The sequence below is a fragment of the Phragmites australis genome, chromosome 2, assembly GCF_958298935.1.
Source record: "Phragmites australis chromosome 2, lpPhrAust1.1, whole genome shotgun sequence".
In the NCBI taxonomy this organism is placed as follows: domain Eukaryota; kingdom Viridiplantae; phylum Streptophyta; class Magnoliopsida; order Poales; family Poaceae; genus Phragmites; species Phragmites australis.
Window position 1 is genome coordinate 38,493,411 of NC_084922.1, and position 15,053 is coordinate 38,508,463.

Here is a 15,053-nt window from a genome sequence, read left to right on the forward strand (position 1 = left end):
GATCAAATTGCCTGATCCTGGCTGTTTTTCATGCAGATGACAGGATGACAGCTGAAAAATATGGCCAGATAGATACAGCCGTCAACTGCAACCAAGAATACAACAACAACAACCAACAATGGTACAGCATATTTATTAGGTGCACATCAGAACACTTTGCCATTTTAGTTCATCTGAGAGACCAACTCTGTTGAATCGGATTACTGGTGGACTCACACACAACTAACCTCCAGTTAATAAAGAAACAATACAAGCAGACTGCATATGCTGAATTTTACCCATATACAAATGATAAAACATCACAGTTAACACGGCAACGTTAATAGTGCTGCATCTTAAGATATCTGTATGAAGTTGTACAGGAGCTGTGCACACACTGATGAGATCAAAGAACTCCAAGTTAACACTTCATATTCGAATTGTCGAGCAAACCCAATAATATTAATGTTGAAGATGAACACATGTATAGTGGTACAGAGCTTGTCAACAAGGAATTTGACGCAACTATATTTTTTAAAATGATGAAGCAAAGAAAATAGCTTGTGCTAAGAAAGACACATGAGAATGGGGCTAAAGAAGAATGTGCAACTGCAATAAAACCACCACGGGCTCCACTATATCATCTGCAGGGATATCAGTAAGCTCATGAATACAGTCCTGAGGAGAATCAGCAGAAAGATCTTCATTAAAGGGACCGGGAAATGTTCTTGAACTCGTTTAAACATGACAACAAAACCTTCTGACGTTTCAGAAGAGACTGGCGCTCATTCTGGATAGCATCAACTGCACCAGGCGCGACAAACATGTCCATGAACTTGTCATCGTTCACAGCAAATAGCTCAAAGCCGAGTGCCAGAAACAACTTTTCACGGCTGCATTTCACCAGTGGATGAAACACGTCAGGCAATAATACAACTTCAAACGTATTGGACAGGCATATACATTAAAAAGGCTACAACCTACCAACATCGTAATATTGGACAGCCACCTACGGACCTACTAGATGTGCTAGCAGCTACGTCGGAAATTGATTTAGACAGTTGACATGTAAAATCGACCATAAGTTGAATGAATCAGACAGTTTAACATTGCAAATCGAATTATTTGGTGGCCAAAAAATAGGTGCAAATGTACAGTTGTTCATGGACAACAGTAGACTTAGAATTTCTATCTTGTGATAGCGCTTGATGCACATGCAATCAGTTAGTTCCTTGATGGTTGTTCTTGTTGAATATGAGCATGTGTTGAGCTGGTTGACAAAATCAGTTACAAGCTCAATGACAAGTGATCTGGAAGTGAGTATCAGTGGATGTGGTCAGCTAGCTGAAAACGTCAATTTCAGTTTGTATGTTTTAGTAAACTCTCTAACTGAACAAGCAGAAAGAGGAACAAGTCTGACATAATTGTCGATTTGAACATACCATGGTGTTAAGAATCCAGAGTTCAATGCAGAGGGAATATTTCTTTCAATCAGGACTTCTCGCATTTTGGCAAAATATTGAGCAGATATTGCGCATATGGTGGAGTATGATGACCCTGTTTTCGAGCCCATGTCATCAGCACCAATGATGCCATTGTTTTGATGATTTCTGTTTGTATATGCTGCCATCCTTGCATGTCTTTTCCTTGGTCCACCATCATTTGGGATCCCATTATCTTTCTTCTTACCACCATGTATATCAGCTGGCAGATCAGGAGAAGGTGTCTCAGGTACTGTTAGCTGATTTTCTCTGAGAACCTCCTTTGACTCATTTCCCTTAGTAGGTGGTGTCATATGCTGCTGATCTTTTGGAGGCATGTTTTCCTGAGCTTCCTCTAGTGCTGATCCACTGTCTGATAGATCAAAGGATGTAACTCCAGGGAAGTGGGTAAACCTATTCGTGGAGTTTGCTACCGATCCAATACCACTAAGAAAGTCGCTCTCATAGCAAATGTGGGAGTAGGGGCTGGTAACTGAATCAAGGTGATGTCGTACTATCTGCTTGCATTGCTTGGACAGTTCTTTGACAAACTTATAATATGAGCACCGGAGAGCAGCAAGAAAACCAACATAACCATCCATATCTTCAACATTTTGATGATCTAATATGCCAAGAAAAAAAGGATAAAAATAAAACATTTAGCAAATGGTGAAAGTAGTATACCACTGAGTGCTGACAACATAAAAAATGACAGGACTTGATGCCATGGTAGCTTAAAGCTATAAAACAGTAATATATACATATATACAACCGATCCATATTGATAGTAAAAACCTCAATCAAGCAAGTAGCTCGCCAATAAACGGCCATGATTATATGGAAAGATTTATCATTAGTCATAGCAAAAACGTGCATTATCTGAAGTTGGGGAATGCAGGTGACTAGCTTTATATCTTTGGTGCAGAAAAATCCTATCCATACTTTTTTTCTTAACGAACTTGTTTGTAGCAGACAAAAGCTACACAGTTGTGTTTGGTCATAATACATAGCAAAAGGAACTTACTACTAAATATGGGGACAATCAGCTTCATGATGAGCTAAATGGTGCCCATGAAAATGCAGTAAGCAAGATGAACTCCAGCACAACAAAACCAAAATCTTACATTTTGAGTCATGATTGCGGTTGCGCTCCATAGCAAGGTCAAACAAACTTTGTAGAACAAATGCAAGCCGGTCACATGCAGTATCAATAAGAGGAGCAAGCCATGATCGTGCAGCTGCACGAGCTATCTCAGATGCAGCCTCAGTCAACCCACTGCTTCCACCTCTTCCAGCATGGGCAAGTAGTATGTTTGCAACCTAGCGACATCAGTATCACGATTTCAGCTAACTTCCCCTAAAAATCCGTGTACATATAGTTCCAAACTGAAATGTACCTTCTCCCTTGAGACTTGTGGGTACTCCATTGAGTATGTTGCACAACGGAATTCATGCATTACTCTCTCAAAAGCTGCACCGCCATACAGCTTAAGGGTGGAGTTGGCAGGTTTTACAGGCATGTTAATGCCAGGCCAACTGCCAATACCACTATGCATTTGCTCCTCACCCGTAGTCTTCCCCCATATCTCTGGAGCTGGATCAGCTGCACCATCGAGTAATGCACGCTTTGATACACAAAAAGAAATGTCCATTAGTTATAGTTCATCAATTGTCAACATCATTAGAAGAGAATGTTAATTGTTAAGTAAACTGGATTGTGCCTAGTAATCTAGTTTGTAATACCAAATGGGTGCAGATAGAAGCAGCATGAAGCATTGCTGATCTCCGGAGCTGAGAGACATCAGAAGTTGCTTGTAGTTTGGAGTCTAGTCTCGACAGGTCCATTGAGACTTCACTGCAGCGCTGCTCTAACAATGCCAGGGTGGCTGGAGCTGCTTCTTTGTACCTCTTCTGAAGTTCAGATTCCAGGTACTTCCTGAGGCAGCTGAACCCAATGTATGGTCCATATTTCTCTTCGTTGAAACCCCCTTTCACATTATCTCGCAAATGACGCAGCACATCAATATCAACCTGACAGATCTGCCTTCGGAATTCCTCATTGGAAATTGTTCCACGGTCCTTTGGAAGAGCCACAAAAAATGGGTGGATGTTATCCCCAAGGTAACCACTTGCACTCAAGTAGGTATCAACCTCCCACCGGTCTGTGAATTCCTACAAATGATCAAGAACAATGTCATTTCCACAAGGCACAATACCATTCCTACATCTCATTCACACCGGAGAAGTCAACTTTATGTACCAAATAGACGATTGTTCTGTGGGTCTTACCTTGAGGCGGTTGTCGAACTTGGAGATGACTATCATGGTGCGCCTGAAAGTGGGATCAATCTCTTTAAGCGTGTCAAGCCAAACCGACGAGCACCACTCGACGCTGCTCTGCTGGAGGAACAGAACAAGGCGGTGGGGTGGGCTCGCTAGTGACTTCACCATCGACCGGATCTCCTCCGGCGTGCTCTCTGGCTCACCTCTCTTAGCCTGCACCAAACAGACAGTACCATCAAACAGCTGACCAACAGGGTAAACAATCAGCATTAAGGTAAACCGATGAGAAGTATTAAGTTCAGCCTTGCATACCTTGAGCACAAAACCCGGGGTGTCGATGATGGTGAGGTTGGGGCAGTGGGCGTACTCGGCCCTCATGACGATGGGCTTGGATGACACGGCGGCCTGGATCTTCCGGAGGTGCGAGTCGGTGCGCTGCTTGATGAGGTCGGCGATGGCCGTGGCCAGCACCATCGGGCTTCCATACTCCTCCGAGTCCTCCTCCTGCAACGCGCCGCACAACAACCCAAATCCATCAGCCGCTCGTCGAGTTCACCCGCTAATTACTAGACTCTCTCTCTCTCTCTCTCTCTCTCTCTCTCTCTCTCTCTCTCTCTCTCTCTCTCTCTCTCTCTCTCTCTCTCTCTCTCTCTCTCTCTCTCTCTCTCTGTGAGAGAGAGAGAGATAATGGGAGCAAACCCTAGGAGAGGAAGGGGAGCACGGGCACCTGGAAGCGGCATCTGGGCTCGAGGGTGGTGGGGTCGTGGACCATCTGGAGAACGAGGGGGCGGCGGGTGCCCATCTCCACCTCGCGGACGTTGAAGCGGAAGCCGAGGAGCGCCTCCAGGAGGGAGCTCTTCCCGTCCGACTGGCCACCGATGGTCACGATCTCCGGGATGGGGAGCTTCTCGCCGAACGCCACCGCCGCCGCCTGCAGCCGATTGTACGCCTCGAACCGCACCTTCGAGTCCGCCGCCACCACCGCGGCAGCTGCCGTGGCCACGTCCGCGGCCGCCCGGCGGGTGGACGGGGATGGGGAAGGCATCGACTTGGGGTTAGGGGTCCGCCCCACCACCGGCGACGAGAGGGCGTTGGCTGCCATGGGGTGCGACTGCGAGTGGCCGCACTTGGGGACGAGGGGTTTGAATTTGAAGTGTGTTCAGGGATCGAATGGGAGGGGAGCCGTTCGGGATGACAGTTGTCGGTGTGTTTGGTCGTTCGAACCGGGTTCTATACGATTATATTATATAAGTAGATGGAAGTAAAGTAGATTAAGAGGAGTCATATGTATTAAAAAATGTTTAGTTAATTATATTTATTTAGATAAATTAAGTTAATTTTCTATTTAATTAACTGAATACGAATGTAAAAATTAAAATTATGATTAATTAATTATATTAAAATAATTTTATAATATTGATAAATAGATTTGTCTATATAAATAGATGTAGAGTCTGTATCTGCTTAGCTAGAATAAAATTATATATTTACAGATAAGAACTATTAATAAAAATAATTAAACACGTTTTTTCTAAGAATATACGCTTCACCGAACGGGAAATTCACCCTATACTGAAGGAAGGAAGAGATGGGCTGGGCCGTTCTCGCACGTAGATTTCCGGCCCATACAACCCATTGATAAGGCTACTCGTTCTCCAGAGCCGTTGGATTGAGATCATGAGATCACCATCCACTCAAGAACGAAACTTGCGAGAGAACATACATCACCAGTCCAGGCTCCTGAGCCTCACATTTCACAAAGATGCAATGGTAGATTGCTGAAACAGAAAGCATTATCTGATCCTACTAGCAACGTCAAATTGCAGATTGTACTGACTCCCAGGGTAGATCAAAGACAATTGCACAAATTCACAGCACGTTAAATAGATGCTTCAGGTTCAAGAGGTTTCCATCACAAATTCTAGATGTGAGCCAAGCAAGGCTCTAAAGGAACATACACAACTGTTACAACAAGAACGGTTTTGCTTCTCCACAACTAAGGTCGTCACTCATTAGCCATCAAGACTGGATCTGCAGTCTCAGTAATTCGGGGTCGAAATCTGTTGCGCAGCATCAAAAAGTTCACATCGCGAGCATCACCTGAACTTCTGCCTTCTCCTTAGCTCCCGCAGTATTGCCTTTTTCCTAGCCTCATCTGAAAGTTCTACCTTCTCGACAGGCCTACCTTTTGGGCTTCCGACATTCCTTGAGGCGCCATTGCCCTTGTTTTCTCCAGGCCCGTATCCTGGCGGATAGACTTCTCTTGAGATGGTGGTAGGAGCCATAACCACTCTCTGCTCGCAGTTTATATTCCTTGAACCACCTATTCCCTGGTTTTCTACAGGGCCATATCCTGGCGGGCCAACTTCTCTTGAGATGGTTGTAGGAGCAAACATTCCTTGCAAGGTCGTATTCCATGGAGCGCCATTGCCCTGGTTTTCTCCAGGCTCATATCCTGGCGCGCCAACTTCTTTTGAGATGGTCGAAGGACCTGTAAACATTCCCTGCTCACCACAGCTTGTATTGCATGAAACGTCATTGCTCTGGTTTTTTCCAGGCCCATATCCTGGAGGACCGACATCTCTTGAGATGGTCATAGGACTCATCAACACTCGCTGCTCGCAGACCGTATTCCATGAAGTGCTATTGCCTGGGTTTTCTCCAGGCCCATATCCTGGCGGACCAACTTCTCTAGAGATGATGGTGGGAGTCATAACCACTCTCTGCTCACAGCTGGTATTCCTTGAACCACCATCGCCCTGATTTTCTCCAGGACCATATCCTGGCGGACAAACTTCTCTTGAGATGGTGGTGGGAGTCATAACCACACCCTGCTCACAGCTTGTATTCCTTGAACCATCATTGCCCTGGTTTTCTCCAGGCCCATATCCTGGTGGACCGACTTCTCTTGAAATAGTGGTGGGAGTCATAATCACTTTCTGTTCGCACCAGGTATATTGACTGTCTGGGATATCTTCTTCGTTAAGATTAAATTGGAACATCAATTTCTCCGAAATCGTGTCATTGGTATCTGCAGTCAGTTTTTCCATCAACCCAACATTGGATTCTCTCACTTGTATGCTATCTGAAGTTTTGCTATCATTATTCTCAGTAGTATGTTTTCCCAGATGCTTTTTGTTCTTGGCTGCACCAAATCTTGAACAATGACGAGTAGCAGAAAACCATTTACTGACCTGTTAGCACAAACTTTATTAAGGCAGGAGAAATACAATAACAATCCAATAAGCATACAGCATAAAATTCTTTAGGGGAGGAAGAACAAAGGCGGCAGTAAGTACCTGAATGAATGTCAGTCCTAGCTCTTGTGCTAGAATCTCTTTTGTTGCACGACTAGGATATGGATCTTTATCAAAAAGTACCTTCAGTTTCTGCAAGAAAAATGTAGTGTCAATGACATAATCTATATTAAATTACAATTGGATCAATTTGTTAGTGCAAAGTGGTTCCAAGAAAAAATTGGATAACCAATGAAGCCAAAAGGAGAGATGTAAATATTCTTTACCTGACTAATTATAGGACCAAAATGATGTTTCCGGGTTGTGCTACTGCTACCATTGGAGAGAAGAACTTCAGTTTGACGCTCACTTGCAGAACCATGAAGGCGCTCGCTCTGAGGAGTATGCTCACTACTCTGCTGCCCAGCTGGTGCTCTTCTAGAACACCGTTTTGCAGCACGAAGTGACTCAGGAAGTGAATCTGTTTCATTGTATTCTAGCCTTTCTTTTCGTGGTGTGCTAAGTACAGACCATTCTTCATCACTTGAATCAGACGATTCTTTTCCATACGGCTCCTTCAAATTTCCACATGAAATTTATGGAAGGGAGATTAGTAAAGCTAGGGCATGCATTCAATAGTTTAATCTATGGTTTTCTTATTCAGAAATGAATACAGTTACTATTAAAACCTACCATCTCAATCTCTGTTCCAGAGACCAGGATATCTTCTTTGTTACATTTGTTAAGATTATTCCGTAACATCGGATTCTCGGAAACCATGTCGTTTCTATCTGCGGTCAATTTTTCCACCACCCCAGCATTGAGTTCTCTCACTTGTATGCTATCTACAGTTGTGCTATCATTATTCTCAGAAGTATGGTTGCCTGGATGCTTCTCTTTTTTGGCAGAAGCAACTCTTGAATAATGACGAGTACTAGAAAACCATCTACCGACCTGTTAACAGAAACTCTATTAAGGCAGGACAAATATAATTACAACTCCAAGTCTCCAACGAGCATGCAGCAGGAAATTCTTGTTGGAAGGAAGAACAAATGCGGCAGTTAGTACCTGATTGAATGTCAATCCTAGCTCTTGTGCCAGACTTTCTTTCGTTGCACGACTAGGATATTGATCTTTCTCAAAATGTACCTTCAATTTCTGCAAGAAAAATGTATTGTCAATGACGTAATCAATATTAAGTTACAATTCATTAGTTCAACTTGTTAACACTAAGTAGTTCCGAGAAAAATCCAGATAACCAACTAAACCAAAGAAGATATTCAAATATTCTTATACCTCACTAATTATAGGACCAAAACGATATTTTCGGGCTGTTCTATTGCTGCCATTGGAGCAAAGAACTTCAGTTTGCTGCTCACTTACAGAACCATGAATTTGGTCCCTCTGAGGAGTATGTTCATTATTCTGCTGCCCAGCTGGTGCTCTTTTAGAGCACCGTTTTGCAGGATAAAAAGGCTCACCAAGTGAGTCTGATTCGCTGCCTTCTAGCTGTTCTTTTCCAGACCACTCATCATCATCACTTGAATCAGATGATTCTTTTCCATACGCCTCCTTTAGATTGCCACATGAAATAAATGGAAGAGAAAGTAATAAGGTCAGGGCATGCATGCAATAGTTCCTTCAAATCATTATGTCCAGAGAAGGCTTGCTTTAGTGTACTATGTGGTTTTGATAGAAGTCGTGTAATGATTGCTTCAGTAAACCATAACAAAGAAAATTATTCTTCTGTTGAGTGTTATATACTGTACATATAAAAATGAGCTAATAGTTTTTTTCCGATTGTAGAGGTTGTCTTCAGTTAAGTGTCATTCTCTATACATATATGCTTGACAGCATGACATGGTTTACTTAAAGGCTTTCTTTCATAATGATGGGCATGCACCATGTGTATAACATATCTAATTGTTTGAAGACCTGCAGGGCTACAGAAAAATAAAGCTTCGCAAACAATAGTGCAAAATAGCATGATCAGCCAGACATCATCTGATATTCTCTTTTGTCAGAAGCATAGGCTTGCACTCTTGCCTCTACTGGAAAAGAAATGCAGGAGGAACAATAAATGGGGAAGGGGAAGATAGAAAAAAGGATTTGGTTCATCTACCCCAAAGAGACCAAGTCTTCGCATTCCAAACCTTTTGCGTGAAATTTGGCTACATTCCACCATAAAACAAAGATAGGCATTTGACACTTCTCTCAAGGAGCAAGGGTTATATTCTTACCTTTCATATTGCTACTCTTATTGAATTAGGACATAAACCTTCCATATTTAGGACTTAACAAAAGGTAGGAACCACTGAATACAAAAAACATGTATTGATGGTATGAGAAGAATGCAAGAGAGATGACATACATCATACAGTTTTTTGTAATCCAACCGTTCAACCTGCCGCCTACTTGAAACTGGTAGCACCATGTCTTGCTTTAGCTCCATCTCCATAAATGAATGGTTTGAATTTTCTCCATTAGAGTGATTAGCAACAGCAATCATTCTATCAGTATGATTTATCACTTTTGATAATGGAGATACCGAGGCTTCATCCTGACCACATGATTTAACAATCTCAACACAGAAATCATCAGAGTCGGATGTGAAATCTGACTCTTCTGAGTCCGATTTGTTTTTTTGGTCTTCACTAGAATCTGGGCCTGCTGGATCAAAGTCATCATCCTCTGAGTCCTCCGAAGGCAAACCAAGGTCGTCGACTGTCATTGCATTATTTAAAGAAGGAATCAGACCTTTTGTTTTTAAAGGAGTTTTAGAATCCTCAAACGAGGTGATAAAATATGAGTCATCAGAATCTGACCTTTGCCCTCATCCTCTGCAGAAGATCTGTCTTCATTCACCATGTGCCGTTCAGCAAATGCAGGGTTGTAATGATTGTCCTCTGAATCATCCAATGGCATATCAGAAGCATCAACATGTTTGGAACCATTTGCAAGTGAAGCTGCCTCAGGGAAAACTTTCTGCAGCGATAAAATGTAATCACGTGTTGAAATATAACTCAGTCTCATTTATCTCGACTGTACAGTGTTTATTACTAAAATGGTACTTTGTAGGTTTTTACCTCCCACGAGTCATGAATAGAGAGTTTGCTTCCTTGGAGTTCATTTAGTGCATCTATACAGTCTATTTTGCACACGCATGCAGGGCAAAACCATCCTTCATCCCCTGGAGGTACTAGAAATAAAAACGATTACAAATGAGCAACAGATGCAATGATGATTTCAATATATAGAAAAACAGAAAATGCAATGGATATTACTATCTTTAGTCAGCAGAGGAGGCTTCAAACAATTCTGGTGGAACCCTCTGTCGCAGGCTCCATCACAAAGAACGATGTCGTTTTGCAAAGTAACATCCTTTGAACCACATATGGCACAAAAAATCTGAAAGATGAAACAAATTATCTCTGCACTAGCTTGACAACGAGAGTTAAATAAAAATATGAGATATGCAAGAACTGAAAGAAAACAAAAATATGAGAGATGTCATGAATAAATTGCCTACATCTTCACTGGAAATTTCTCCTGCAGAATCAAACAAAGATTCTTCAAGCTTCCCCTCAGATAAAAGAGAATCCATATTCTGAAAAGCTTCCCGGATTCTTAACTTGCATCGCAGAATTTCTTCCTTGGCTCGTTCAAGCTCCTTCTCAGGTTTTATTTTTTCCAAACTGCATATCCATGTATTATCAGCACGGTATAAGAGGAGAAGACATGATTCCACAATATAAAGTCGTTAATAGAATTAAAGAAATAACTATTGGAATGTGAATTACAAGAAACAGTACAATGTATTTACTGCACATGATAGACAATCCTGGAACATGGAATGCAACCAGTACACAACCAAGATTCATGACCTGTTCTGTTTGCCATGCAACCAGAATTAAAGTTTTTGATACATATGGTAAAACAGTTACATATAAAGAGGAAAACCAACTTAGACACTTAGTAGATGAGGATATGTGTGCACAGTGTATCCTACCTAATACCAACTAATTCACTCCATTTTCAAATGAATGAATAGATGCTCTAAGCCAAACAAACCAAAAACCAAACACTGATTCCAACAAGAGAGGAAAGTGCATGGGAAAGAGTTGAACAGGCGATATGAAACATAATGATTTGTTGAGTGACACACCTTTGACCTTTCCAACCTTCACTGGCATAAGCCTGAATCAAGCTTTGTTCATAGTTCATTCGATTCAAAATGTATCTAACTCTTTGAGAAATTTTTAAATACTCCTTCTTGGGACTGCGCTGCTCCTTTGAGGCCCTGCCACTTTTTCTTTTTCTTGCGGCTGGTTGAGCAGAAGTACTATCATTTACAGGCTCACTACATGCATCATTCTTCTTTTTGGAGGCAGAGCGAAGCACCCTGACACTAGTCTTCGGATTCCCCATCTTTGAGGGTGTGCCACTTTTACTTTTTCTCACAGCTGGTTGAGAAGCAGCACTATCATTTGGAGGTTCATTACATGCCTCATTCTTCCTTTTTGGGGTAGAGCGAAGCACCCTGGCACTGCTCACAGGGCTCCCCACCTTCGAGGGACTGCCACTTTTTCTTTTTTTCGCAGCTGGTTGAGCAACAGTACTATCATTTACAGGCTCACTACATGCTTCATTCTTAGTTTTTAAGGCAGAGCGAAGCACCCTGGCACTGTTATTGGGACTTCCCACCTTTGAGGGACTGGTACCTTTTCTTTTATTTGCAGCTGGTTCACCAGCAGTACTATCATTTAGAGGCTTGCTACATGCCTGATCCTTATCTTTTGAGGCAGAGCGAAGCACCTTGGCACTGTTATTGGAACTTCCCACCTTTGAGGGACTAGCACCTTTTCTTTTATTTGCAGCTGGTTCATCAGCAGTACTATCATTTAGAGGCTTGTTACATGCATCATCCTTATCTTTCAAGGCAGAGCGAAGCACCCTGACACTGTTATTGGGACTCCCTGACGGACTGCCACTTTTTCTTTTTTTCACAGCTGGTTGAGCAGCAGCACTATCATTCAGAGGCTCACTACATGCCTTATCGTTCTTGGTTGAGGCAGAGCGAAGAACCCTGCCACTACTATGTGCAGATCTCAAGGGATACCTTTTAATTGCTGATACTTCCGAGCCTTTCCTTACCATTTTTACTGCTTCTCCAAAGCTAATCCTGGCTCACAAGCAGAAGATGCAGTGTTCCCAATGTCACCATTGTCCTGAACAAGAACAGAAGTAGTTGTTTTATCTGTACAAGTGATAAGGGCAAATGAACATCATCCACAAGAACTGCTAGGCCGTTGGAATCTCAGGGAAGCCTTCGTTGACTGGGTAAGTTTATCACTTTATCCAGTCAAGATAAACGTTCCAGGACCTACAGCAATAAAAGACATGAATATGCTTATACAGCAGCAGCAAATATAATTTTTCATGCGTTCATGCATATGTCCTCAGTACTTGCTTTGAAAGGATCTATTGTTTCCCCCATGGCTCACAATAGAGTACAATCAATACTTATTTGATGGAAATAAAAACGTATGTAAAAATGCAAGGAAGTGCAGGATTGGGCAATAGAACAACGCAACCCACATCTGTATATAAGTTAGTTCCAAACTATATTGATGCAGCACAGAAACTGTAAATATACAGAAACTGTAAATATTCATCCCAGATAATAAACAAGCGTGATATGTGATGTGTCGCGTTCTTTATGTCAGTACCATGAGATGCTTGATCTAAGAAAAACTCACTTGAAAGACAAGTCAGGTCCACCCCTAGATCAGAATTGTAGTTGCTGTGCTGGTAAATTGGAGGCTTGTCATAAATAGTCCATCAGAATGTAATATGCCACTATTTTACTACGTTAGGTTCAACCTATAAGCTACAAAGCAAAGGAATGGCATACCAGACATTGCCAAGATGATTTTGTACATGGTATTTTTACCTCACATTCCCACAACAAATCAAAATAAACCAGCTCGACGAGTTTCCATTTACTCCCCACCCATCGAGATCTGAAGCACCCTACAGTCACCGCTTTTGTGCAATGTGTGTATCCGTTTAATCACCTCCTAACATCGAGTTGCGGCAACCTCGCAACTATTTTGAGTAGCTCAGAAGCAATTATAGCACTTGGGTCTGCACGAGAAACCCCAGATTCGCAGAAAAATATTGCAGAGACTGGGCAACAGCGGCACCTCTAGTGTCAAAGGAAAAAAAATCTCGAGCGGTAGGGGTAGGGATAGTCGGAGAAAACGAAGATTTTCTAGGGGATTTAGGGGGGGGGGGGGGGTCTGCAAGTGGGAGTTTTGGGGGCGTGACGGTGAACACAGCGAGGTAGTGGTGCTACAGCTACAACTTGGCTGCCCAGCAGGAACAGCACCTGCGACTGACTGGAGAACGGTGGCACCTCTGCACCTGCCATGCGGGAGGAGATCGGTCAGAGGCAAGCCATCGGGCGACGGGATCGCGGGGTAAACAACCCCCTCCCGCGGGAGCGGTAGGCACTCGGCGAGCTCGGGCGGGTAGGTCCGCGGGCGGTGACTCCGAGGGGCGTGACCGCGCAACGCTGGATAAAAGGGCACGCAGAGGTCGCGCCGGAGCGGAGCGCGCGCGGGCGCGGACGAGTGGATCGGTGGAGGAGGAGGAGGAGGGGAGGGGGAAATGGGGCGGGCACTCACCTCGCCGCTGCCGGCACCGCGAGCCTCCTCCCCTCCCCGCGGGGATTTCGCAGCTCCCGGACAACCTCCCGCGTGCGTCGTGACAATGCTGTGGACTGACTGACGGTCGATCCGACGCTCTCGTGTCTCGACCACGCTGCTAGGGCTTGCTTTATTGCCTCGTCGGGAGAGCGGTCGTTGGGCCGGGTGAGATCAGGCCCAAAAGTTCAGATTCAGCCTAGCTAAATCGTCCGATCGGAAGTGCCACCCGAGTGTGGGTCTCTGTCAGTCGTCCGATCGGGCTTCCGTGGCCCGGGTGGAGTCGGTACAACAGGGATTTCAGCGAAAAGACGGAAATTCCTAAAATTTCGTCAAAATTTTTCGTCTTATACTATATGAGTCTCATGTGCCAATAAAAAAAATTAAAATTAGATATTTCGTTTTCTAAAATTTTTTCATAAATTTCAGCGAAATTTTAATTCCAATACAAACACGGATGATGTTTCACAGAAATATCCTACAACCCTCCGTTCTCCCAGTATCTCGAAGTGCATCCATCTCAGTTGAATCACGGACGCGGATCCTATTCCTCTGCTGTTATAGCAAAGGGGAACTGTTTGTACAGCAAGTTTAGTCTTGAGCTGCAGTGCCATACACGGAAACACTGCAGTACCCGGCTTTGTAGCAGCAACTCATGGATTTTGTAGCCGTTGAACCAAACCATAAAAATTGAACCTGACGGATTGTAATCCCTCCTAATGTTGAGTACCGTAATGCCTATGCATTTTCTTCTTCGCTGTCAAGGATCTCGATCCGTTGAATCACAGATAACACATGTGATCCATGTTTGGGTCCATATACGATTAGTCTCAACCATTGAAGCAAACTTTCGACATAAACCTCTTTCCTTTGGCCACGCATATTAATTGGTTATTCTCTCGACCAGAGTCCAAAAGAAATCGACCATTCATACCACCCAATCATACTTTTGGCCTCAATGGTAAGCATCATGGCTCACCTCCTTGGCCTATCCCTTACCAACCGTCGGCTTCCCCATGGACCACCGCTTTACATCATCGACCACCCACTACTTCCTAAACTCAGGCAACTCGCGAAGAAACCGGAAAATGTGGAAGATTGGCATAGTGTGAGTACGAGCAAGAGGGTGGTGTAATACAAAGATAACCTAAATTAACAGATTTTGTATACTATGAGTTGATTATGCTCACAGTTAGTTGAGGTAGATTTGTGCTCCAGCCAAGGTAGGCCCTCTTTATTATCACCGCCTCCCGTTGTCATCAAGTTAGCGTTTAGGGTTAGCAAAACCCAAATCTCAGATAGAGGAAGGGGGCAGCGGAAGCACACTGATATGTTGAAGTTAGGTTAGCGTGGTAGGTTCATAAATG

General features: G+C 43.4%; 2 protein-coding genes across 3 annotated transcripts; both read right to left on the reverse strand.

Annotated features, from left to right (window-relative positions):
* Nucleotides 1–318: 318 nt before the first annotated feature.
* On the reverse strand, nt 319–4,949 carry LOC133908729 (dynamin-related protein 5A-like). 2 transcript variants are annotated; one of them, XM_062350869.1, is made up of 8 exons: nt 4,471–4,949; nt 4,056–4,244; nt 3,750–3,956; nt 3,204–3,632; nt 2,858–3,085; nt 2,585–2,780; nt 1,422–2,082; nt 319–872 (listed from the first exon to the last, which is right to left on the reverse strand). In XM_062350869.1, exons 1-8 carry the CDS (start codon nt 4,843–4,845, stop codon nt 686–688), a joined length of 2,472 nt encoding a protein of 823 aa, XP_062206853.1. In that variant the 5' UTR covers nt 4,846–4,949; the 3' UTR covers nt 319–685. The 2 variants fall into 2 exon arrangements, with proteins under 2 accessions (XP_062206853.1, XP_062206852.1); XM_062350868.1 differs by having other exon boundaries at nt 4,056–4,247.
* A 653-nt stretch (nt 4,950–5,602) lies between these two features.
* LOC133908730 (homeobox protein HAZ1-like) lies at nt 5,603–13,784 on the reverse strand. Its single transcript, XM_062350870.1, has 13 exons — nt 13,669–13,784; nt 11,145–12,362; nt 10,509–10,674; nt 10,264–10,387; nt 10,066–10,178; nt 9,805–9,964; nt 9,351–9,703; nt 8,276–8,551; nt 8,048–8,137; nt 7,673–7,933; nt 7,267–7,554; nt 7,043–7,132; nt 5,603–6,937 (listed from the first exon to the last, which is right to left on the reverse strand). Exons 2-13 carry the CDS (start codon nt 12,134–12,136, stop codon nt 5,840–5,842), a joined length of 4,011 nt encoding a protein of 1,336 aa, XP_062206854.1. The 5' UTR covers nt 12,137–12,362; nt 13,669–13,784; the 3' UTR covers nt 5,603–5,839.
* Between the last annotated feature and the right edge of the window lie 1,269 nt (nt 13,785–15,053).